General features: G+C 41.3%; 1 protein-coding gene across 1 annotated transcript in view; it reads right to left on the bottom strand.

The window, feature by feature from the left end:
- LOC134578355 (serine/threonine-protein kinase Nek11-like) overlaps positions 1–25,064 on the bottom strand; it is a 214,265-nt gene that overhangs the window by 34,043 nt on the left and 155,158 nt on the right. The window contains exons 8-10 of the mRNA XM_063437344.1: positions 19,658–19,736; positions 14,218–14,303; positions 5,128–5,247 (exon numbers count right to left, since the gene is read on the bottom strand). Of these exons, the coding sequence (XP_063293414.1) occupies positions 5,128–5,247; positions 14,218–14,303; positions 19,658–19,736 (285 nt within the window). The remainder of the gene's footprint in view (positions 1–5,127; positions 5,248–14,217; positions 14,304–19,657; positions 19,737–25,064) is intronic.

The raw sequence follows: 25,064 nt of genomic DNA, 5'->3' as shown, positions 1-25,064 counted from the left end.
GTCATGCTTACTTAAAGGGACACTACAGTCACCAGGGCAACTACAGCTTATTGTGTTTGTTCTGGTGAGTATATTCATTCCCTTCAGGCTTTTTGCTGTAAACACTATCTTTTCAGAGAAAAGGCAGTGTTTACATTACAGCCTAGGGATACAGTCACTGGACACTCCTCAGGTGGCTGCTAGAGGTGCTTCCTGGGGCAGTGCTGCACAGTGTGACTGACATTCAGTGTCTCCACCCTCTGCATGCAGACACTGAACTTTCCTCAGAGATTCAATACATCTCTATAAGGGGATGCGGATTGTCAAGGAGGCAGCACAAGCCAAACACAGCCCTAGCCAGTCTCAGCCAATCCAATGCTTTCCTATGTGAAAGAATTGTGATTGGCTCAGATCATAACTCCTGATGAGGTCAGCCAAGCAGGCAGAACAGGGGCAGAGCCAACAGCAGCAGACTGGAATAAAGATACGATTTTACTATATTTAAGGGAGCAAGGGGGGCTAGATGCTGTCTTTAGCAGTATAGGGTCAGGAATACATGTTTGTGTTACTGACCCTATAGTGTTCCTTTAAGGTCATAGACAAAGTAAGATCAAGATGAAACAAAGGTATTAATCAATCGGCAACATGTGTAATTTTCCAACACTTCCTTAATTTAAATGCGGGTACACTCAGTAAAAGGAAGGGACAATACTATAAGGCAGATACGTTGGCTTGTGTGTGTGCAGCATGGTCAGGTGGCAGGAGTTGGTGCGTCTGTTATTGTCACTGGTGGGTGAGTGTTTGATTTTCACTGACTAATTAGGACATCTTTCACACAACTCAATATATCCTCTAATCCCCTTACTATTCTTGATGGTAATTTATAGCATCCATTTTCTAACCTCCTTGCACGCTTATAGATTTTTCTTTAAAGTAATGCGTCAGGCTACGAAGTTAGTTTGTAGCCTATAAAACGTGAGAGAGCCCTCTTCTGATAGTGCGGTGGAGCTGAGACGCATCTCACCCTTGAGGTGACACTACAAGAGCACAGCAGGAAGTGGTTTTATGTCCTAAAAAGGAGTAAAATTACCATGGCACTGAGCTGTGTCCTCTAATAAGTGGAAGGTAAAGATATCGGATAGGTGAGAGAACATGTCCTTGTAAATACTACAGTTGGGTACGATGTATGGATTGGTGGTGGCTGAACAAATATTAACCCGTTCAGAAGCAAACTTAAGGGAAAAATTTAATAATTTAAAAATTAATGCCTTCCAGCAGATCACTCCGTAATACTGTCATAAGAAAACCATATCTAGGTTCCATAATTAATCTTTCTGGATCCCAAAGACAAGGCCAATTTCTAAAGATGAAGATTGGCATATCAATTCAATTTTCATCTCATTTAGGAATTACATGCGTTGTGTAACAGAATATCTTTTTCTTTTTATAACTGACTCCTATACCAAGTTTAATTTCATTAATTCCCTTTTAAATGTAAGAAATAATTTAAGGGTTTAAAATAAGGCATACAAGGCAGTTGAATGGGTCAAGGAGATGTGGGAAAATATAAATAAAAATTAGCTAATTTTGGGACTCTAGATGTTTGAACTACATTCTCCACGATGCTTTGGCAGCCTTAAAACTACCACTGGCCATCATGGCAAATAAATAGTTCACAAACATCTGGGGGGGCTAAGGTTAGGATTCACTGACTGTCCTAAGCGATTACATGGATTTGAGACAAGAAAATAATTATATGGAGAAAGAGAGAAACCGTGCAGGACTTATAATGAGGTTTTCACTGATCGACAAGGAGAGGGAGAGACATAGGAGCTGCATCGAGAAGAGAGAAAAAAAAAAAAAAAGATAATTGCGTGATAGATTCTATTACTTTTTTAGAACAGAGATGGTAAATGATGGCTAAATGTATTTAATTAGAGTGGGGGTGTCTGCTGGCTGCCAGTTTCAGAGAATCAGGCAGAGTGCAGGTGTGAGGAAAAACTCTGTGCCACACATTGTATGTGCAGAGAAACTGGGGGAAGGGACTGATCTAATCCTTTATATCAGACGTTGGGAATAATCCTACGACTGTAAAAGGTTTCCAATGAGCTCAGAATCATTGCCATTAATCCGCATGCTTCATACTCGCCTATACCAAGAATTGCACAGGACAGACGTGGCTAATTTAGAGAAGAACGTGGGACTGGACTGGCATCCTAGGGACCACTGATTATTAAAGGGAGTGCTAGCCAGCATCAATGCAAAGGGATGTTTTAATGAATTATGTTATATAGTAGAACATCTGTCATATTTTAAAATACTGGGAAATATGCATAAATCCTAGAATATATGGTCTGGCCAGGGGTTCCAAGCAGTGCGACTCAAATCGTGCTGTGCAATGAAATGCCCTATGACCATGAGGAAGAGTATAATGAAAGGGTTTTACCAAATAAATTCTAAACCGGACACTAAGAAAATGCCATGTTCTAGGTCCCTGCCCCAAAACAAAACATACTCTACACCAAAATCACTGCTAAGCTAAAGTTGTTGTGGTACTTATAGGTCATGCCCCTGCAGTCTCATTGCTCAAAGCCCTGCCATTAAGTAGTCAAATTCAATTGTTTATACAGCCCTAGCAACACCTCCCTGCATGTGTGTCAGGATCGGGTCAGGGATCCAACACGCAGGGTACAAAGAGTAGCAGATACGTATACCGGACCTTAGAATGGCCGGACTTAACGTAATACTACGTATAGAATGGTCAGGAACAAGCCGAGGTCGAGGGAACGAGAAGACAGGTAAGCGAGAGACAAGCCGGGTCAAGGATAACAGAGAAGACAGGTAAGTAATAACAAAGCCGGGTCAGAACCAAAAGACAAGAGAAAACAAGAGCACTGTGTGACTAGGCTGACTAGAACCACGACAGGGCAATGAGCAAATGCTGAAAGCTCTATTAAATACCCTGTTAAGGTGAGTAATCACGCCTCCGCCGAGTGCTGATTCGTCTCCGGAGTTTGATTGGCATGTCGCACTGAATTTGCGTCATGACGTCGATTATTGAACGTCACGTCACAAAACGGTGTCCTCCACTCGCGGCCGGCGGTAAACAAGCGGAGGGACCGCGAGGAGCGAGAGGAACATGCTGTCTGCAGGGAAAAACATCTAAGTCTCTGTCTCTCTCAGAGACAGAGACCGCAGTTACCCTGACAATGTGACCCACAGTCTCCCTACACATTTACTGTAAAGAGACATCTAATATTTAAACTTCCTATTGCACAGTGTGTCTAATCTAGAGTGCATTATCTCCTGCTTTGATGAAAGCTAAATTAACAGAGCAGGAAATTATAACTTCTAAAGTAAACACACTCTGCTGAAAGATCTTATTGAAAATAAAATAAATTTTTTGATGGTGGCTGAGGAGGCGTGACTATAGTTGCATAAACAGAATTTAACTCATAAATAGAATTGAGCAGTGAGCCTGCATGGGCATGATCACTATACCAAAACTACTTCATTACATTATCTTGGTGCTTAGAGTATCCCTTTTAAGAACCACTTTACACTCTACACTTTACACTATTTTATTTGGTGGATGTTCCATAAACATTATTCAAGAATAGAAACATTTCAATATGTGCAATGCGAAGTCTGGCTTTCTGTGGTACCAAATGCTGGCATTTTCAGAACTACCAAAGTATAAGGTAATCAGCAACTAAAGACCATGGGATAGGATGGGAATATTAAAGGGGCACTATAGGTACCCAGACCTGAGACGGGTTTGATATCCAATGATCTCCATCGGAGACTTCCATCTATATGCACACTACGATTAAACTACTCTGTTCTAGACATGTACAAATAAGTCTTGCCCCAAATCGATTTGTAAACATCTAAATCCTTTTAAACCCATCTGAGCGAATCAATCAAACCGATTTGTATATATGGATGAAACTGATTTTTGTGCCTTTCTATTCTGCTTTGCTCTGCACCGTTCGACCAGGTCTTGGCTAGGAAACACAGAATAGCGGTTTCTGCATTACACTCTGCACGGCGGTATTATCCACAGACTGTAGTTAAATCTAAATAAATAAGAATGACTCAGTAGGTGTTGTTCCTGCCCACAAGATTAGATTACATGTCCCCGAGAGAGGGATCATACGGCTGTGGAATCACAGAAGGCCGATGATGGTAGGACAATTACTGGCCACATTGTATCACAATGAAGGAAATGTCATAACCTTATTACCCAACTACATAACCCGGGCTACCATTCAATGTCACAACAACACATAGTACGTTAAAAAAAAAAAAAATCAAGAGACTTTGTTGCTTCATACTCAGGTCAGCTCCCTATTAATCAGGCCTAATGGCAATATACAACACATGCACCACTTTAAACATGAAATAATTCTATGGCTCAGCATGCAGCACTGGAATTGGCTTATACTGTGCTGGGAAATATCAGCCTGACTCACGTACGTGGTTTTAGATGCGGTAGGATGAATGAAATAAATTACTCAAAAACATATATATAACTAAAAATCGACAAAAGCAGAGCAGCGTAGTGAGATATAGCAACGTTCAATATCAACTGTTCTATAGAAGTACAGGTTTGTGCCCCCCTAAAGAGCAGTATAGAGTAAACAGCAATAAAATGACTATTTATAGAAATAAACACAAAAAAAACCCACAAAACAAAAACACAAAAGAAAACCTACAGAAAAGAAACCCCAGAACAAATGTTGATTCTTGTAAACCATATCACAGTAGCAGGGACTGATCTAACAGTGCAGCAGGTCCCTTGTGGTAAGCCATAGTGCGATGTGATTAAACTCAAGTTTGTATACCAAAATTTTATTTTGGAGATACAAAAAATTATTCTGCTATGGTGCTCATCAAACCTCAGGCTTTAAACGTCTTCAAACTTACAGGGAGGGCTTTGTTCAGAAATCCGCTTATATGGGCAAGCTGCAATGCTCATTGATATATGGATTGCTAGCACAGAGATGGCTACAGTATCTACTGTATGTGGCATGATATCTACAAAAATGCTTTTCAAATTTGGTAATCTGCCTTCTTAAATCTTGTACCGGTGTGCGCAGTATTTGAACCGTTTTATAATTATTTCTAATTTGCCCAAACACTTACTTCATTTTCTTCATGTAGGTTTCTCCTGGCTCATCTTTACGTATCCTCCTCCGTTGACGTGGATCCATCTCCTGTACATCGTGCATGGCACGTAGGGTGTCTAGATGTAGCTTTTCCTTCCTGTAGGGTGACAACGCCAGTTTGAATTCAGGTCAATCACAGTGCTTCTTGTTCCAAGTATAATTTCATACAACATTCACCCCATCAATACCACAGCAGGACATTAGCAGAACATTCAAAGCACCATAACCAATACAGAGCACCAAAGTGGTTATGGTGCCCACAGTAGCCAATTCATTTGAACAAATGCAAATACAGGATCTGCCATGCATAGCTCCACTCCTATGGAACAGACTATGCTGTCCTGTTAGACTTTCCGCTTGTGTCCAGTCTTTTAAAAGGTCCATGAAAACTCATGCCTTCAAATAAGCTTATCATCTATCTGGGTAATTATTTACCATTTCTGTTCTCTCTCTTCTAACATTTATTGACCCCACAATCAGTTTCATATTCTTGCACCTTCGAATTAACTTTGTAATTACATTTGTAAAAGAGCATTAAAGCGTGCTGTATGGTTTGGTGTCAGGAGGGACTTGGCACCCATTCAGTGTAAGTAGTCAAACCATTTTAGAAAGGTGTGACTTATTACCTTGGTCTGCCGGGTACCACTCCCTGCCTCCACTAAAGCTTTCGGGAAGAGAGAAGTTCTTTGTGTGAGCTAAGCCCAGCCATGCAAGACTTCGCTTATTGGCTGGAAGTGATCAGCTCTTTTGCCTGGCACTCATTTGTACTGCAGGACATTGCTCAAGACAGCCAACAGAAGATGTTAGCAGGAACGTCCGACTCTTATAGCTGGAGTGGTGTGTTGCCCGGCACACCGGAGATAAATAACTTTCAAAATTGGTGTGACAATTTACAATCGAGGTAGTGCTATTGTACTATTTGATCTAGAATAGAATTTCCGATGAAATACCAAAACACGTGCCTATAATTGGTTGAAATATCTTCATATTTTATCCGGGTCAGATTATGTATTGCCTATAGTCATGTGACATATGGATATGGTGCCAGTATGTGAAAACATATTCATAACCCTCCTTTTAATGAGGGCACCTAAAGGCTGGCAACATGGGAAATGTAGTCCACTGGTATCTTGAGTGGAGGATAGTCTCACTGAACCAACATGTAAAAAATAGAAGCCTTTTCTGTCCATGAACCATGAGTCTAAACAGTAGCACAAGTGGAAATGATATAGTTATAGAATGACTTTGTGCAACCTACACTTTGTAAAATCCAGCAGAGAGGTACATTCCAAGATATCTATATAAAATATACCCAGAAATGTACACATCAGCCATAGCATTTTCAGAGGCCATGGCCCCCTGTCTCCTGGGAATTGCCAAACAATATTCAGGACAAATTAAATATATGGGTGTTAATCATTTAAGAAATTCTGGTCTTTGAGAGCTATAGACCAAGGTCTCTAAAAACAGCACTAGATATATATCATGCTCTCATTGGCATATAGGCCTCAGGGGAAATTAGAAGGATTTCAATTGGAATCAATACTATGAATTAAAAGTCTCCCCTTTTTATTATTTTTATAAGAGAGCATGAGCCAAACTATCCATCTTAGTTTAACGGACACTTACAAGACTAAATTCACCGAATCGTCAGCTGTTGGACATATACTAGGGAATTACATTATAGGCCAAATAAAAAAAAAAAAACCTGGACTACTGGTGAGGCTGGAGCACTGCGTTGGAGCTGCTGCCTTAGTACAAAATGCAGTAAATATCTACTAGAAGCTCACAAAATTCATGCACAACGTTGCCTTTAAACAGAAGTAACATGTCTATGTGCAGATCTGCGGTTTTATTTCTAACACAGCATTCAACCAATGACAGATCTTCCGTACAGGTATTCCATCTGTAATTGGCTGCCTAGAGTCTTGCCAGTCTAGATAACTTTTATCAGAACAGATAGGTAACCTTATCTGCTGAAATCCACTGCCGATATACGCAAAAATACATATTGATCACAATGTGTCTGAGAATGCAAAACGTAACCATGACTGCATTCTAATAGCTACTAGACAGTGACACGCAATCCAATGTGCTTATTCTAATAAAGAAATCATGTCAACCTGACCAAGCAATTGCTGTGTTCCTTCTAAGCAAGGTGTATAGCCTACAAGGGGAGATGGAGAAACGCTTTCACCCCTTTGCACTGCGCGGTGGCCAGTGAAAGTGTTAATGCACAGACGCTGTCAGCTGATCATTTATTGATGCTGTGGTTTGCTGTGGAGTCCGGAAGCCGGGTTGAGTCTCTGTTGAATGGTCTCTGGGCCCTTGGGGCTGCTCGAAAGGAATCAATTAGCAGCGCAGGAGGAGATGGGACTGATCCATTTTCTATCGACTTCCCATTTGTGCCCATTCAGAGTCTGGCACTCTCTTCCCATGGCGATAGAACGCAGAACGAAATACTCCTCCAGAGGTCAGGACCAACATGGGGTGACAAGTCATGTAATGCATTGGGGTAAACTGTCTTTTTCCATCAAAAGGACAAATCTTTTATTTTCGTTCACAAAGGAATCAGCATCAGATCTCTCAGTAGTAAATCAATCAGTCACAATGAGTCTTAAATTCTGTTCACACAATGAGACTAATTGTTCTAATAAGATCTCTGAGCCAGTGACCCTGTTTATTTTTTAACACAATCTGCGTAAGAAGGTGTTTTCTTAAAACTACTAAAAAAAAATAAAAAACCCATAGAAAATCCCCATTAAAAAATCCTTCACATTAAGAACATAGTATTACCGTTTAGTTATTAATAATGCACAGGTTCATTTTAACAAGATATCTGCACTCCTATCATTATCTGTCTTATGTTCAAAACATGTTTGGCTTTTTCTTCCATAATTGCTTGTGGCTGCTTGTTAAACTTTGGAATTTATCCTAGAATGAAACCAGATTTGATGTGATAAGGACCTTATATCGTGACTAATTTCATATTTATCTAAAAATCAAAAGGTTTGTATATTAAGCAGTGAATTGAAAAGCGTAGGCCTAAATAGCTGAGTTAGTTACTAGTTACAGCTGGCTAATTTAGTCTGAATTCTGCCTTTTTAGCAAACTCACTACAATTCACTGTTAAGCAAATACATCTTTAAGAAGTAATAAAAAAATGAAAAAATGCCCTAAAAATATCCTAAATACAGACACAAGCTGACCTCACAAAACACATCCACTCACAGAATAATTATTTATAATAAAAAATAAAAAGAATATAGGGACTATCAGTCACGTAATGAAACCGGATCCCAGGTCCCAGACTATGGATCCAGACCCAAACCTGCTACTCTGTCTGTCTCGTCTCCGTGCCACCAGGAACTATTACAGCAACCTGGTACTACTACTACACACCTTGTACCCCGAGCTTCCTCAGTGATATCACACAAACACCAGGCAGCCTCTGGATGCAGGGATACATATCTGTACCAACCTTATAACCAAACACAGGCACAAGGAGGGACAGACAACAAAAACGGTTTGAGGATCTGATGGTAGACTGCAGTGACACAGTGGGCGAATCAGAGTGCTGGGGATGTATTGACACATGGTGCCAGGATGTGTGGGCTATACTGAGCAAATGGCCTATGAGTATACTAGATGGGTCAGGTCTAGAAGGGGGACTCCCGCAATTCCTTTGCATAGCTCTCCCAATTAGAAATCTACCTTGCAAAGTATTCTGGTCTCCAGCGGGCAGAGAGTCACACACCTGGATGTCTGTGAGCACTTGTGAAATATCTGCCCGGCTCCAGTACTCTGCAACAAGGTTTGGCTAACTGTGGCTCCCCAGAAACGCTCAAGTGTGCCGGTCTGCGGGGGCATGCTAGTCTTGGAAGCATGCGGTGGGGATTGTATTTTAAACAGGGGGAAAAAAAGGAGCACAAAATTAACCATGTCAGTCCCAACAATCAATAAATAAAACACACCTTTGTAACATGCACACTTCATGCATAATGTTAACTCTTTGTGGTTTGCAGTTGTCTATTTTCTTCAAACTGAGCCCCTTCAGAATTCATTAAGGAATTGATTAACCCTTAAAGTCCTACTCTCCAGTTTCAGTTTCAGTTTCACGATGTCTATAGCATTAACCCTTTATCTGCACACACATACTTCTGCCAATGTCTTGGTGAATAACCCTTTGTCTACTACTTGTTAACCCATTTGGAGCTGGAGGTAGATTATCACAGATGCTCATAGTCTCTGAGTAAGAGTATAGCCAGCAAGCCCCTCTGTAGGCTTCTGTAACTCCTATCATTCTGGAAGACCAAGTCACAAGTTCTCAATCTCCGGAACCTTTACAAATACACTAGGACAGGGGTGATCAGAAGGTAGATTTCCCTAAACGTGGTAGAACTACAACTCCCATGAAGCTTTGCATGCTTTTAGAGTGACAAAGCATCATGGAAGCTGTAGTTTTAAAACATCTGTGGATGGTTTTTTTGGCACCCTTGCACTAGGACAAAGCTTGCTAAACCGAAAACACGGTTACAAAGCCTCTGATTGCCATTGGTGGCACACATTATTATTATTATCGGTATTTATATAGCGCCAACTAATTCCGCAGCGCTTTACAATATTATGAAAGGGGGAAATTTACAATAAATGAGAATTACACAGTGACACAGGAACAATAGGTATATGAGGGCCCTGCTCAACCAAGCGCACAGTCTAGATGAGATGGGGTACAAATACACAACAGGGCAGCAAGGGTGACAGCCACCAAACAAGGTAGGTGATATGTGTTCCCTGGTAACTGGTTTACAATAAGAACATGTTAAGTTGCCAAATACAGACAATATAACATAGAGCTGTATCCTCGCAATTCAAGTGCCCTACGATTGGATCTTAGCATGAGAATTAGAATGAATTATTATTGTTTCCCTTTATAAGGAACTTCGAAAAAGGAGTTCAAGTATTTGTGTAAAGGTTATGGAACTAGTCTGTTTAATATTTCTGTTGCTCCAACTCTACAAACGGCATTTTATAGCAAGCAGAATGCGGTCATTAGTTCCACATCATCTGTGCAGACTCTGCAGTGATTAGGGGTTTTAAAGAAGATCTGTCATGTTTCTTGGATTTTATTGCACAATAATATTCATCTCCTAACGTAATTTATATTACTGGGTTTATTATTTACTAATGATATTCATTTCCAATTGTCAAAATACGTAGAAATAATGAAAACAAGATAAAGGGTGCTTTAAATAAGGAGGATGAAAAAATTGCTTTCTTTAGAATATGATAGCACTACACATGTAAAAACAGGGTCAGTACAAACCCCTTTGTGCTAACCTGTTTTTTTGTTTTTTTTTAGCAGAAACATACAACATACAAGAGGTCACCCATTGAGACTGGGGAAAAAACAAGTGGTTTTGTTTACATCAAAGAAAAGGGTTCTACAGCAAGAATAGTTGTGGAATTGTGGTAAAAAAAAAAAGATGTGGATTCCTCTACACAAAAAGGCTATCTTAGCAAATTCTGTAGATTTATAGATTTTTTTTTTTTTTTTTTTTTTTTAGAGGCCCAGATTTTTTTTATTTGGGGGAGAGGGGTGAGGGGGATCCCAGAATTATAGAAGGAGGTAGAGAACTCACATTTAAAAGAGCTGTGGCCAGCTCTGGTGTGAAGGGTGTGCAGTGGTATAATCCCCACTTGAGTTTATTTTCAGCCTAGATTACTATGCAACTGTGTAACATTATCAATCAACGCAATACAATTTTTTTGGTGATAGGTCCACTGTCAATCAATAGTTGTTTGTAACTGTGCGTTGTGTCATAGGTAAAGGGAAACATTTTTGTAAATCAGAACAAAATGATTGATCAAAGACAAATGCTATGTGAAGAATTAATTTAGAAAGCACAGATGCAAAAGTTAGAGAGGAAAGGGATTCAAATTAAACAAATCTCAACAGAGGGGGAAAATTCTGAAAATCAAGACAAAAGGAAGGATAAATACCCAACGCAAACAATAGAAATCCTTTTGACAGAAGAGATGATATTGAGCCACCACGAAGTCAGTCTGTGGTTTTATTATCGGTTCTCCCGAGCATGCGAACATTTTATAGGAGCCTCTGGTTATCTCTTGGATGATCTTATCCATGATAAATTTCGATATCAGTGGACACCCGTGCCATCTCACTGGCACATACCTAAACAAGACTTGGCATCTTTTCGTCCTGGCAGAGATCAAAGATAGACATAGCGTCTTATCTCGCTTCATGAACAGATCAGAGAACCACTAATATTTTGCCACTATCCAACAACAGGCTAATTATGGAGCACTTTAATATTCGAAAGATAGTAAGTTAATTATTATTTTGATAAATGGCATTCTGCCTGAAATCCTAATACTCGCAGAAGAAATAATTAATACTTATCACAGCTGTGCTTCTCATCATTAGCCAAAGGCTGCTAGTCACATTACTGTATTCATAAGATGGATTTAGACCCATGTATCAGTCTTCAGCAGAGTCTGTGTCACCTTGGACCGAGAAGAGTAATGACATGGCCCCCTACACATATCATCTGTCCACCTACTTGGTAAATGAGTCAAGGTCAGCCCATTCACAAGCACACACAACAATATCATACAAAACTAGAATATGATACCGCAAACACTTTGGGGAGAAAGAGTGTTGACACCTGAAAAGTGGTGCAACGATGGTAAACAACGTTTAGGAAAATCCAAATGGTAATTACCTACTGATTCCATTTGTTTCCATGGTGATTGTCCTCATTGTAGAACAATGCAGCACATTTCTGATCACAACAACTTTATAAATCTCGTCATTCTTCCTATACATACTTTACATTTTGTGTAACCTAAGCCTGCATCTGGTAAGATGACAGATGAGGTCTGCAGTTCCTTTCTACATTAAAACATCAAATTCCCCTTTACTCTCTGCTTTCATTAGTACACTGCACCAGAGGTGGGATGGATTTTTCAAAACAAAGTAGAGTCTGTAAGTCCTTTAGAGTTTGCAACATTTATAACTCCATGCTCTCTAATGACTACCGCTAGTTATAAGCACGTTATATTAAGGGCCATACCAAGTATTGCTGCAGGATTTGTTTTGGACCAGACATTACAAGCAATGCTTTGCAAACTGGTACTTATATATCAAACTGGTATTATATAAGTTTCTTAATTCTTAAAGGGTTACTCCAGCTTCCATGATAATTGTGCTTGAAGAAGTAGTCATGGTGGTAGGAATCTGTATGCGCCTTGTTTTAGCTTGAAACTCTACACATACATACACATAGAGAAATATGCACGGTTGTGCCGGGAGATGGTTACACTCCTGACACATATGGCCTATACAGCCCAGAATGTGTTACAGACTGCCTAATATCAATTATGCGCAAAAAAGTGATGGGTGTCGTGCTTCTCCCGTGCAGGCAGCAGATTCACCGCTTTTGTCTGCATCCCTCCATTAACATTTACACTTTTTTTTCCTTTAATTAAAGCTCTCAGTTGGGATATACCAAATGATCACCCCATACAGACAGTGGGAAGGAGATACCAAATGATCACCCCATACAGCCAGTGGGATTGGAGATACCAAATGATCACCCCATACAGCCAGTGGGATGGGAGATACCAAATGATCACCCCATACAGCCAGTGGGATGGGAGATACCAAATGATCACCCCATACAGCCAGTGGGATGGGAGATACCAAATGATCACCCCATACAGCCAGTGGGATGGGAGATACCAAATGATCACCCCATACAGCCAGTGGGATGGGAGATACCTAATGATCACCCCATACAGCCAGTGGGAAGGAGATACCAAACGATCACCCCATACAGCCAGTGGGAAGGAGATACCAAACGATCACCCCATACAGCCAGTGGGAAGGAGATACCCAATGATCACCCCATACAGCCAGTGGGATGGGAGATACCTAATGATCACCCCATATAGCCAGTGGGATGGGAGATACCTAATGATCACCCCATACAGCCAGTGGGATGGGAGATACCTAATGATCACCCCATACAGCCAGTGGGATAGGAGATACCAAATGATCACCCCATACAGCCAGTGGGATAGGAGATACCTAATGATCACCCCATACAGCCAGTGGGATGGGAGATACCTAATGATCACCCCATACAGCCAGTGGGATGGGAGATACCAAATGATCACCCCATACAGCCAGTGGGATGGGAGATACCTAATGATCACCCCATACAGCCAGTGGGATGGGAGATACCTAATGATCACCCCATACAGCCAGTGGGATGGGAGATACCAAATGATCACCCCATACAGCCAGTGGGATGGGAGATACCTAATGATCACCCCATACAGCCAGTGGGATGGGAGATACCTAATGATCACCCCATACAGCCAGTGGGATGGGAGATACCTAATGATCACCCCATACAGCCAGTGGGATGGGAGATACCAAATGATCACCCCATACAGCCAGTGGGATGGGAGATACCTAATGATCACCCCATACAGCCAGTGGGATTGGAGATACCAAATGATCACCCCATACAGCCAGTGGGATGGGAGATACCAAATGATCACCCCATACAGCCAGTGGGATGGGAGATACCTAATGATCACCCCATACAGCCAGTGGAATGGGAGATACCAAATGATTATTCACTTAAATTCCTACTAGCAGAATTGGAATTCTACATAATAAAGTGAAACATTTTTCAAGTGCTGCCCCATCAATATGTATAAAAGATAGGCACCTACAAAAACAGCTCTGTTATGTCTCTTTTTGTATGTCAAGGTGCCCTACTTCAAAATGTAGCACAAACATGGAGATTCAATCATACAGCCATAATTAAATTCTGTTATTGTGTATGAGCATATCAGAGTCCATCATGCAACAATACTCAAAGCAAAATGTTAAGTACAGCAAACAATGAGACACATTAGTGTAACTGTAATACTTCACTTTTCAGCCATGAAGTTACCTGAAAATGCTCAGTAATGTTTATGAAGTATCTCTCTCTTTACATAGTAAATCAGACCCCGGAAGGTTACTTACACGGCAGCCGCAATTCTGCAGGCGTCATCGCTCACAGAGCCCTGTCCGTCCTGACCCATAACGTCCTCCAACCAGGCAGAGAGAACCTGCAACCAGAGATCGTGGCAGGGGTTATCGACCAAGCTATGATTCCAATAATAATAATATCATTATTAATTAAGATATATAATAGAAGAAGAGGTGTCAAACTGAGGAAATTAATCCAAAAATGTAGAACAGCTATTTGTGATACACCAATTCATTCTGTGTTGTGTAAAAGCGGATAGGCTAACAGGGCTGGGTTGTTCTAATAAAAGAAAGGGAATTTCAACAGTCACAAACAAAATCAGACATTAAACGTACAGAGAATGAGTCTCAAGACTTGGCGTTTTCAATCAGTCATCCAACAAAGTAGTTTAAGGGCATGCAGTAAACATTTGTAAAGCTTATGAATAGATTAACTCGAGACAGATGGGATCTCACTTTATAAGCCATTAGTATGTTAATTTAGGCTAATTCACTGAACAGTTGAAGGCGCTAATATGAACCTGTCAAAGTGTCCATTAAGTTCAAAATTGTCAGGAGTGTACCTGCCTTGGCCATTTCCATCTTGTAGAAAAGGAAGGACACATGCAAATGACTAAAAGTGGGGGTCTAGGGATTGCCTATTCCGATCCATTGGGAATAAGGGAGAAACGCTGACTAAACCAATTAAATTCTATCTATCAAAGCTTTAATTTCACTAGTTTCCAGGATCATGCAAGATTTTATTAAATATACCCTGATATGTTTATTCGGATACGGTAACTATTTGCTAACTCAAATGCTCTGCCTCATTTTTGATGCTTAGGTCTCTGTAGATTTTAGGGCTTTTCAAACACCGTTCACAGACAATCTATATCAAAGGGTTTGACGAGCTCTGATGTTGCTTAGCAACTGCTGCCAAGTACCAAAATTGCTGGATAGTGAATCATGTGATGTCCGAGAGTTGGTTACTGGAATCCAAGAGTTTCATGCTTGCACAAACACTGTCCAAGGGGACTGATTGAGATCTCCTTCTAGTCATAGAGTAGCAGCATGGGGTATCAACGGATTAGGTCAAACTTGAGCCAACAGTTCAAAAGGACAGGCAGCAGAGATTCACTGCAGACAGCAGAAGTTCAACATTCAAAAAAATACAGCCAGCCATTAAAAACAAAAAAACAAAAAAAAAAAACAGGATATAAAATACAAGGAATATGGCAACGCAGAACAGCTAAACTCCAAGAATCGTACAGTAGGATACTGTGTAATAACGTTTTGGTGGCCCGATTTGTTGGATTGTTGTACTGACTGGTGTGGAAATGACACACATTACACGCCTACTGTCGCACACAATGAAGCATGTGTTCACACTTCACAATGTAATACAGGATACCATGTAAGGCGCTATGGGATGGGATCAGAGATATAGAGTTAATGGATCTCTGAATTCATGTACGTTCTCACATATGTTCCTTTAAGTTATTTATTTTAATAGCTTCTGTGTTACTTTAGTTGACTTTGGTTTTATCTACTCTTTCATTGAGAAAGGGGCATTGGAAAAATATGGGTTATCGGAGTCAACCACACAAGGAAGTGATCCCTCTAGAGCCATCTAGTTTGAGAAGCATTCAGCTACTTAAGAAATGTGAGTGCAACTCTGGGCATGGGGGAGCAGATACATAAAACCAAAAGAAAGTCAGGCCTTTAGATGGGAATACCTTTTTGTGTGAACTTGTGGACTCGCACGTACAATAAATCGTAAGGTACTTGACCTTGTAACACTATGTTTGCATTTCTGTTTTTGAGTTGGTAAAACCCCAATATATATTATTATTGGTGTAGTAGTCCCACCAAAACTTTGGTAAATCCACCACAGGCAGTGAATGTTTTACAAATCTGCCTGTCTGTTTATGTGTAAGGGGATTGCATGACACTTTTGTTTACTGCAGATTATCTTTTGCATGGTGCGTAATATCACTAGCGGATTTTCTCTCACTGTAAATAGAGTGTCACAGTTCAATGAATACCAGTATTAGAAAAAGGTCCAACAAAAACAGAATACCCTGCACTCAGGTCCTGCACATATGCTCCGGTCTTCCACCAAGGGGGCGCTCTGTGTGTAGGATGGACAGCACTGAATCCACCAATCTAGTATCAAAGAAGAAAAACACAGGAGGCACTCCAGGATATAGAAGGTGAATTTATTCGTGGGTTCACCACCTCACCAAAATAAGGGCACTTGTTCCACATGTTCCAATAAAGGTGCCTGTAGACATTGGAGTGCCTGGACCCTTTTTCTAATACCACTATTTATTATCTTCTGGGCTTGTGCTGGCCCTTGGTTCAGCTAAGCACCCTGTCTTAAGTGAATTGAGTGTGGTTCCTTTTCCATATTTACAGTTCAAAGAATGTCAGCTCTTGTCTCTACTAGCAGGCCATAAGAATGCAGGTAAAACAGATTACATAATACATAGTGCTAGTTAGAGTCTGCTGCTCTGCTTCAGTAACTTAGTTAGTAACTCCTAACCAAGGGATGCATTCCCCTCGCCAAGGGATGCATTCCCATTGCCAAAGGATGCCTTCTCCTAACCAAGGGATGCATTCCCCTCACCAAGGGATGCATTCCCCTCACCAAAGAATGCCTTCCCATCACCAAAGGATGCCTTCCCATCACCAAAGGATGCCTTCCCATCACCAAAGGATGCCTTCCCATCACCAAAGGATGCCTTCCCCTCTCCAAGGGGTGCCTTCTCCTCGCCAAGGGATGCCTTCTCCTCGCCAAGGGATGCCTTCTCCTCGCCAAGGGATGCCTTCTCCTCGCCAAGGGATGCCTTCTCCTCGCCAAGGGATGCCTTCTCCTCGCCAAGGGATGCCTTCTCCTCGCCAAGGGATGCCTTCTCCTCGCCAAGGGATGCCTTCTCCTCACCAAGGGACGCATTCTCCTCACCAAGGGACACATTCTCCTCACCAAGGGACGCATTCTCTTCACCAAGGGACGCATTCTCCTCACCAAGGGACGCATTCTCCTCACCAAGAGATGCATTCTGTTACAAGAGAATAACCTAACTGTGGCCACAGAATAGCAGATCTTCCATTAACATCTATTGGATAGAACCAATTCAATTACAGCTATGCTTCACTTTTTCATAGAATTTAGAACGAAGACTGAAAAGATTAGTTTTAAAACAAAACCTTATACTTCGTGCTTTGATTTTGGCATGTAAGTAGGTTTAGCGAGGGGGGGGGGGGGGGGAATAACACACTTTTCCTTTGTACAAGTACACTTTTCCTTTAAGTTTAAAATAAATTCTGAACAAAAGTTTTAATATTTTTTTCTTATTCAAGGATTGGCTGCTGTAACACTAAAGCCCTTTGTACTCTTACCAAACTGTGTCAAGCTTTTGGTCTTAGTTGTTTGAGCTTTATCACTCCCCACCTGAACATTACTGTGGAATACGCCTTTTCCTTATGAACTAATGATAATAAGAATAACATTAATACTAAGTAACTCTTCAGATATTTTGAAGAGAAGGCCAGTGATTTTGTGTACAACAGAATTCTGTTTTATTATTTGTGCAAGTGTGATGTCCCCTCTGTTCAAACCAGGCACTGTCACAGTGTCAGCGGTAGGGAAGTGCTGTGCTTTGTCGGACAATGTGAGAAGTCTTGGATTATTTACAGCATCGGCCCACCTGCAGAGTTTGCAATCCTCCACTTTATCTGCCTCTCTGGTGCTTTTCTATGTTCCCATCGAATCGTGATATGGTGGAAATAAGAGATAGAAGCAAAGCAAAGATTGCCAAGAGCAATAAACTCCAGCAGATACATACCGGCACTTTTAAACAGAATTTTCTTTTAATTACTAAAAGCACATTTCGGATGAGCAAAACAAAGGCCAAGGCAATAAATGTTTGTAGATGGCCATACCTGGAGGGCAAATAGCAGCATCAGTATATACAACCTGACGTAAGGTGGACCACATATGTTTTTATTAAGAGAATGATAAAAGTCTAAGTAAATAGAGTTAAGAACGGTTTTACCATCTGGGCCTTCTTTCTAAAGGCTCTATTAAATCCACTTAAGTAACTTGCAATGAGCAAGCCTTCCTCTTCCTTAAATTTCACAGCTTATAACATAAAATATACACGTTATTTTCTTTTTGAAATTCTTTATTTTCAAGTGCATTTTGATAGGAACAAGCAAACTTGTGATGCCACAACAGCATATACAAGTTGTTAAGAGGCAGGTTCAATAACACAGATTATAATTGGTCAGTACATTGTATATAGGTCAGAACTAAGGATAGACAACAAGCATATTGGTAATGTCCCTCTGTTCTATAGTAGAAGGAGATGGAAATAGTGTTTATGTGTGTAGTCGGGGATAACCCAGTAGAAGTGAATATGCACTTTTCTTTTTTTCTAAGCTAGGTGAGTGTGCCCATGTTATTGGTACCCATGAGGGGATCTGGGTTTGGTTAAATAAGTCGAGTGCACGGTTTGTGATATGTGCTTGTGAGTAGTTGGGTGTCACAGTCCTCTGTTTGGGGAGGGGGCCTAAAGTGGTGGTTTAGTTTCGTCTTTTGTTGCGTTATAAGTTGGCGTTTGTGCCCCTGTGTGATCTCTTAGCCTCTATCAGAACCGTAGTGGAGGCTCTGTGTCCGGTATGTGATGCCTGGTATGCCACTGGCTGCTCGCTGTTTAAGCAACATGTCCGTACTTGCCGCATGCCGCGAGTAGGGGCATGCTGGAGGATTTAACCTCCCTTTTATCAATATGGTGGTCATAGTGACCCCCCATAGTTTTTAATGCAGGGAGGGGCTGGGGATGGTTATTTATTACAAGGTGGGAGCTGGTAGCTTTTTTTGCGCATGCGCAGTGCTGTTTTTTGTCATAAACGACGGAAACTAATAATTTTTTAACGAATTTCGGTAAAAAACTAATGGTTTACAGATGAAATTCGGGATTGACGAATTATATTTTTATTTAGTTCACTGGTGCACATGTCTAGTATGTGTTAAATATGAGAAAATGTCCATTGAAGTTGTATAAACAGAGAAAGGTAATACTAAGGAGAAAGAAGGAAAAATGCAGGGCAAGAATCCAGGATAGAAAAGTGAAGAGAGCATCGCAGGGAAAAAAAATAAATAGATCAGAAGAGAAGAATGGAAAAGAGAAAAGACTGGAAGAAGAGAAGGGAAAGACTGGAAAAGATGAATGGAAAAGACTGGAAGAGAAGAAAGGAGAAGAGTGGAAATTGAAGAGATCAATAAAGTAGAAAGGAATAGAACAAAATAGATTTCTGAAGAGGAGAAGGAAAAATATCAGTAGGAAAGAGCCCAACCAACTATTGGCATGTTCCCATATACCGAAGTCAGAAATTTTCCTTTTGGAAATCATGAATTTCAATTTGCTGTGCAGCCCTGGCAGCCCCTTACCTTTGCCCGATCCACAATGTACGGCATGGTCAGAATTTCACTTGCACTGGGCCTCTCCTCTGGATCCTTTCTCAGTGTCCTGGAACAGGTTTAAAACAACAGGTTACATTCTGACACGTAAAACGGGGAATTCCAGATAAACCCTACTTTCCATTCCAATAAAAAACAAGATATGTGGCTATCCTACAGAGACCCCAAACAGTATACACTTCTTATAGTCAAACATACTGGAACAGCCATGTGACTACTCTAAACAGCGTATATCCCCCAAACCTAAACTGGCAAAATTGTGTTACTATCCTTTATAGCACCAAAAAGCTCATATTGCTCATTCCCAAACTACAAGAGCTGAATGACTCTTATACAATCATCACATGTTTGGGGGCAGGGCCTGCTCTTCATGGTGGCTGGATGCACATTGTGTGAGCTCCAAGCCAGATCTTCACATTTAGTGAAATAATTGATTCCTAGCTTACCAAAAAGCCCCAATCTAGACATTCCTGCTCCAGGAGCCGACCGGAGTGCCTCATATCATTTTAATTGATCGTGTTGAGCACATTTATCAGAGGTTTCTGTGAGGCCTATGCCGGACGGATGAGGCGGCCGCTGCCCCATTCGATGTGAAGCAGTGCTCCTGCAGGATCATCTTTTAGCCCTGTTTCCCCCTCCTCTGGATAGGTGGGGGTTATCCTGGTCCCCACTGGACACTAATACATACCAGCCTGATTTATTGGTACAATGCCTATCCCAATTCGGTAGGGAGTTTGCTTCAACAAGATGATGGCTACGCTTTCTGGTCATAATACCCAGCACCTGCAGCCGGGTAGGGAGTGCCCTGACCATGTCAAGCACTTCATGAAGTGATTGGATGCACATTTTACCCATGTCTGGGCTTCGCTAGCTGCACATCAAGCCCAAGTGACGCCTATGCCTCAAACAACCAACAGGAGCAGCGTGGAACAGGTGGCGACGGGGCCAACCTCAGGCCTTCCTCCTAACAAAACACAAGTACCTTCTGCTGTCCGCCCACCTAGACCAGGGGCCGCAGGGGGAAAGACCCCACAGCATCAATCACGCGGGCAGAGGACCGGCTGCAAGTTGGGGCTTTCCACCATTACGGCCCTCTGTCTCACCCCTTCGGAGAAGGACTGGGACTCTGTGAGCCCATGGTTTGAAGATACCATCCAGAAAACCGATCTGGAGCTTGAGAGGTGCCCAGCGTCATGCCCGAACTACTGCTACTCCCAACACTCTTTGCCAGTGGTTCCTTGAGTGAATTTTACTCATAACTATATGCTACTCTCGTTTATGCTATCATTCATGTCTTGTACCTTAACATGCATGTACATCCTGGATACACACCTTGGCTAATCACTCCCATGCTGTCAGTTAGCGTACTTACATCTCAACCTGTTATTTCATTATTGTTTAATGACATATGTTTATCGTGTTCTCACTTCATTATATACCTAAAAATTGTGCTGACATCTCCATTGCCACACAGTTCAGAATATAATATATGTTTTATCGATCTTGCTTCTGCTGTTGGGGCAAAGCAAGCTTGTTTGTTACCTGGGCAGTACAAAAATAAAGAATATAAAAAAAAAAAAAAAAAATCACATGCTTTGCTTCTTCCATTCCAATCTAGATCAGAGAGCGAACACACACACACACACACGTCCTCAAAACCCTGTACTTACATAGTAAGGTTAAAGTGGCACAGTTACTTGTGAGTTCTTTACAAAGGAAGGTACTTTTATGAATAACGCAATGATTTTTTAAAATTTTATTTTCACTTCCATTATATTCTAAAGGAAAAAAATACTTTGTCACGTAGAACCCAATTTTAAGCAAAATGTGACATTTGTGGCATCTGTGCTGGCATCCTGCCATTTCCCATTGGTCATTGTTGCAATTCCCTTATAGGAACAGGCACCATCTTATTACGGAAGTGGCAGGTATCAATAAAACATTACACGGTCTCTTCCCACAGTTTTGTACTCTCAGACACAAGCAAGAGGAACACAGTGGATGCGAGAGAGAGGAGTTCATGTTTACCTACTGCTATCCTTCCCCACCAGGCAAACTGAAATGAGGGGACAGGTCAATGAAACAAAATACCTAGCCCCAAATGTGAGTGAGACACTTAAAAAGGGTTCACAGAGTGGTGGTTATGTGGGAGCCATGTGACTTTTTTGGTCAAACCATTTGCGAGGAGTTTAAAGAACAGGGCTACCCCTGGCACCCAGTGATCACACCTTCTATAGCTACAAAATCTGAAAATAGACAGGGACCAAATTAGAGAAAAAGTGATGTATCTGAGTGCTAGGAGTGCATGCTATTTGTTAAACTATATCCAAACAGTTTCACATAGAAAAAAACAAAACATATGTGTGCATGTGCTTCACACTGATAGGGTTACCCATGTGGGAACTGTCCTCAATTCAAACGAAAAACACGGCTGTCTTACAGTCAAGGCCGCAACGGACTGCGGACGAATTACCCCGTACTCCCACACTGTACACTACGCATATTCTGGACCTAGGAGACACGCACCCCGCAGAACTGACATCTCCCCTCCCGCCTGAGACATCATGACGGGGGGGGGGAAAGGTGAGGACACTAAAGTAACCAATGGAACCTTTGGCTCCACCTTCACTGTAGATATCTGACTGGATTGTAGCAGGGATGGGGGCACCATACCACATAAGGAGACAGCTCGCGGACTCTGACACAACAGCAACCACCCCGGGACCTGATGCCGAGAATGACAGAATACAATATCACAGACACTGCCCTCGACCTGACGACACTGGACACCCCAGACAGCGGCCAGGGTACCTCTATGGTTAATAACATATTACAACCATATAGGAGTCCACCAATGATCTGTCAAAATAACCTTGGGTATCAGCAATGTAGCAGAGACCTACGTGTCTCCATTTACCTATCTGAGGGTCTGTTTACCCAGCTGCTTTATAACAATTACTTTTTGAAATAGGTACCTGCGTGTTCCACTTGGCTTCAAGTTTGCCTTTCTTGTTTTAGTACATGACAAAACTTCAAAACAAACACACACAAAAAAAAATATTTCTAACAATAAACAGAAATTTACAAAAAAGCAAAATCAAACCATGGCTGTCTTGAAGGGACACTCCAGACCCCTAAACTAGCTTGCTTAAGTGCTTCATGTGTGCTAAGTGTGTCCTATGCATTTCATTTTACAAAAAGTGCAGAATTCAATAGAAATTTCCACTTTTATAAAATCACCTGGTTACACCCCCTGACTTTCAGTCAAACAACCGGTCCGGTTACTTCCTGGTTTGGTTAGCTCAGTGGAGACATCAACTGCTTAGAGCACCTGCCTTGCAAAGACCTGCATTTGGAAATCTGTGATTAGATAGTCATAGAAAGTCTGGGTGAGGTTAGAAGGGGAGGGCATGCAAAGGCTGCAGAAAAGAGAATTGCAGTTTTTGCAAACTGTATTTAGATATACTCCCAATTAAAAAAAAATCATAATTAAATGCATGTTTTCATTGACATTGTACTAAACTGTGATTTCTTTTTTGTATTTGGGCACCAGAGTGTTCCTTTAAGAGATTATTTTCCTATTTGGTTATTTTGGAATAAAATTTTGAATTCCTGACAGTTCCCATCTTAGTAACAAACACAGAAAGCATTTAAGCCTGAATGATCAATAGCTCATTTAAAGTGCTTACTGGTTGGCATTTGGTGCCTCTCTGATTGTTAATGCTACTTTCAATAAAAGCTTTGTAGCGGTCTCCCATTTATATGTACCCCTCTCTTTCATAATGGACTATAAAGTCTCATAGAGACACACCAAGCATCATAAGCATCATAATGTATTGGTTCTGGGGCATATAACAATGCATCTCTATGAGAAGATGCAGACTGGTCCTAGCACAGTCATTGCCGCGCATGCACACTAGCCCCACAATACTTCTATATGGGACAGCATTGGATTAAATGAGATCATCGTAATGATGATCTCAGCCAGCAAATGTGGGGTGGCTTCGGCAATACGTGCACACTGGGGGAATAAAGGCAAGTACAATTTTTTCTTTTCTTACTTTTGGAGGGGCCCAGAACACATAGGCGAGCACACTAGCATTAGTAATACAGGTTTGCATTCCTAATGCTATGGGAAAATAAAAAAGACAGTGATTAAAGGGAAACTATAGTCACCAGAACAACTACTGCTTAATGTAGTTGTTCTGGTGAGTATCATCATTCCCTGCAGGCATTTTCATGTAAACACTGCCTTTACATTGCCCCTTAGGGACACCTCCAGTGGCCACTCCTCAGATAACTACTGGAGGTGCTTCCAGGGCCAGTACTGTAGAGTGTGCAACACTGCAGTTCAGCGTCTCCACGCTCTGCATGGAGACCCTGAACTTTCCTCATAGAGATGCATTGATTCAAGGCATATCTATGAGGAGGTGCTGATTGGCCAAGACGGCTTTTGGCCCGCCCCTGTCCTGCCTCCTTGTCGATTTCAGCCAATGGGAAAGCATTGGATTGGCTAAAATCATAAATTCTGATGTCAGCAAGAAGGCAGATTGGAGGCGGGGCCAGTGTCGCCACACCTGAGTGGCGCTGGAAATAAGGTAAGTTTTATTACCTTTAACAAAAGGGCAAAGGGGGGCAAGCCACCTAAATAGTGATTTTAACACTATAGGGTCAGGAATACAGGTTTGTGTTCCTGGCCCCTATAGTTTTCCTTTAAATTAGAAAAACAAAATGACGTGTCTTTTTTTCATCTTGGTAGGATAGACCACATCCTAAAGGATGGTCCAGGCACTGAATCTTCAAATAGCAAGATTTATTGGAGGAAACACAGCAACGTTTCGACCCCAGCCGAGGTCTTTGTCAAGAGCGGTTTTCCTATCTCCATTTCCACTAGCATTATTCGGGACCAATTTTCTTCTTTTATTGTATGTTGTTGCATGGATTCTAACGGAAATAAACATTAATTATTTTAGGGCTTAATTTAGAATTTTGTGTTCCTGCCGATCAGTAAAAATCATAGACTGGATTTCTACATCGCTGGCTCTCCCATCTCTCAGTTAAACATGAAGTCGCTCCGTTGCAACAAACAAATGTCAGCTCTCCAAGAGTCATGGTTTTTAGGGCGTCTGATAATGCAATTAAATGCAAACATAATTTCTCTGAGCAGCAGAATGATTGTGGGAAATGTAAAAATTATGCACAGTCAGTGGCGCAAATCTAAGAACTCATTAGCAGAGCCTGGCTGGCAGTTTCCTGACCGGAGGGCAAACGATTCTTACTGACCCAGATAGCACACTATCAATTGCTGTCAAATGATATGCATGTATCTATAGGTACAGGAAGAAATAATGTATACTACTAGTCAGGCTGGATAATA

Source organism: Pelobates fuscus, chromosome 12 (assembly GCF_036172605.1).
Source record: "Pelobates fuscus isolate aPelFus1 chromosome 12, aPelFus1.pri, whole genome shotgun sequence".
Taxonomy (NCBI): domain Eukaryota; kingdom Metazoa; phylum Chordata; class Amphibia; order Anura; family Pelobatidae; genus Pelobates; species Pelobates fuscus.
Note: the sequence above shows the minus strand (reverse complement) of the source record. Positions and strands in the feature narration are given on the sequence as shown.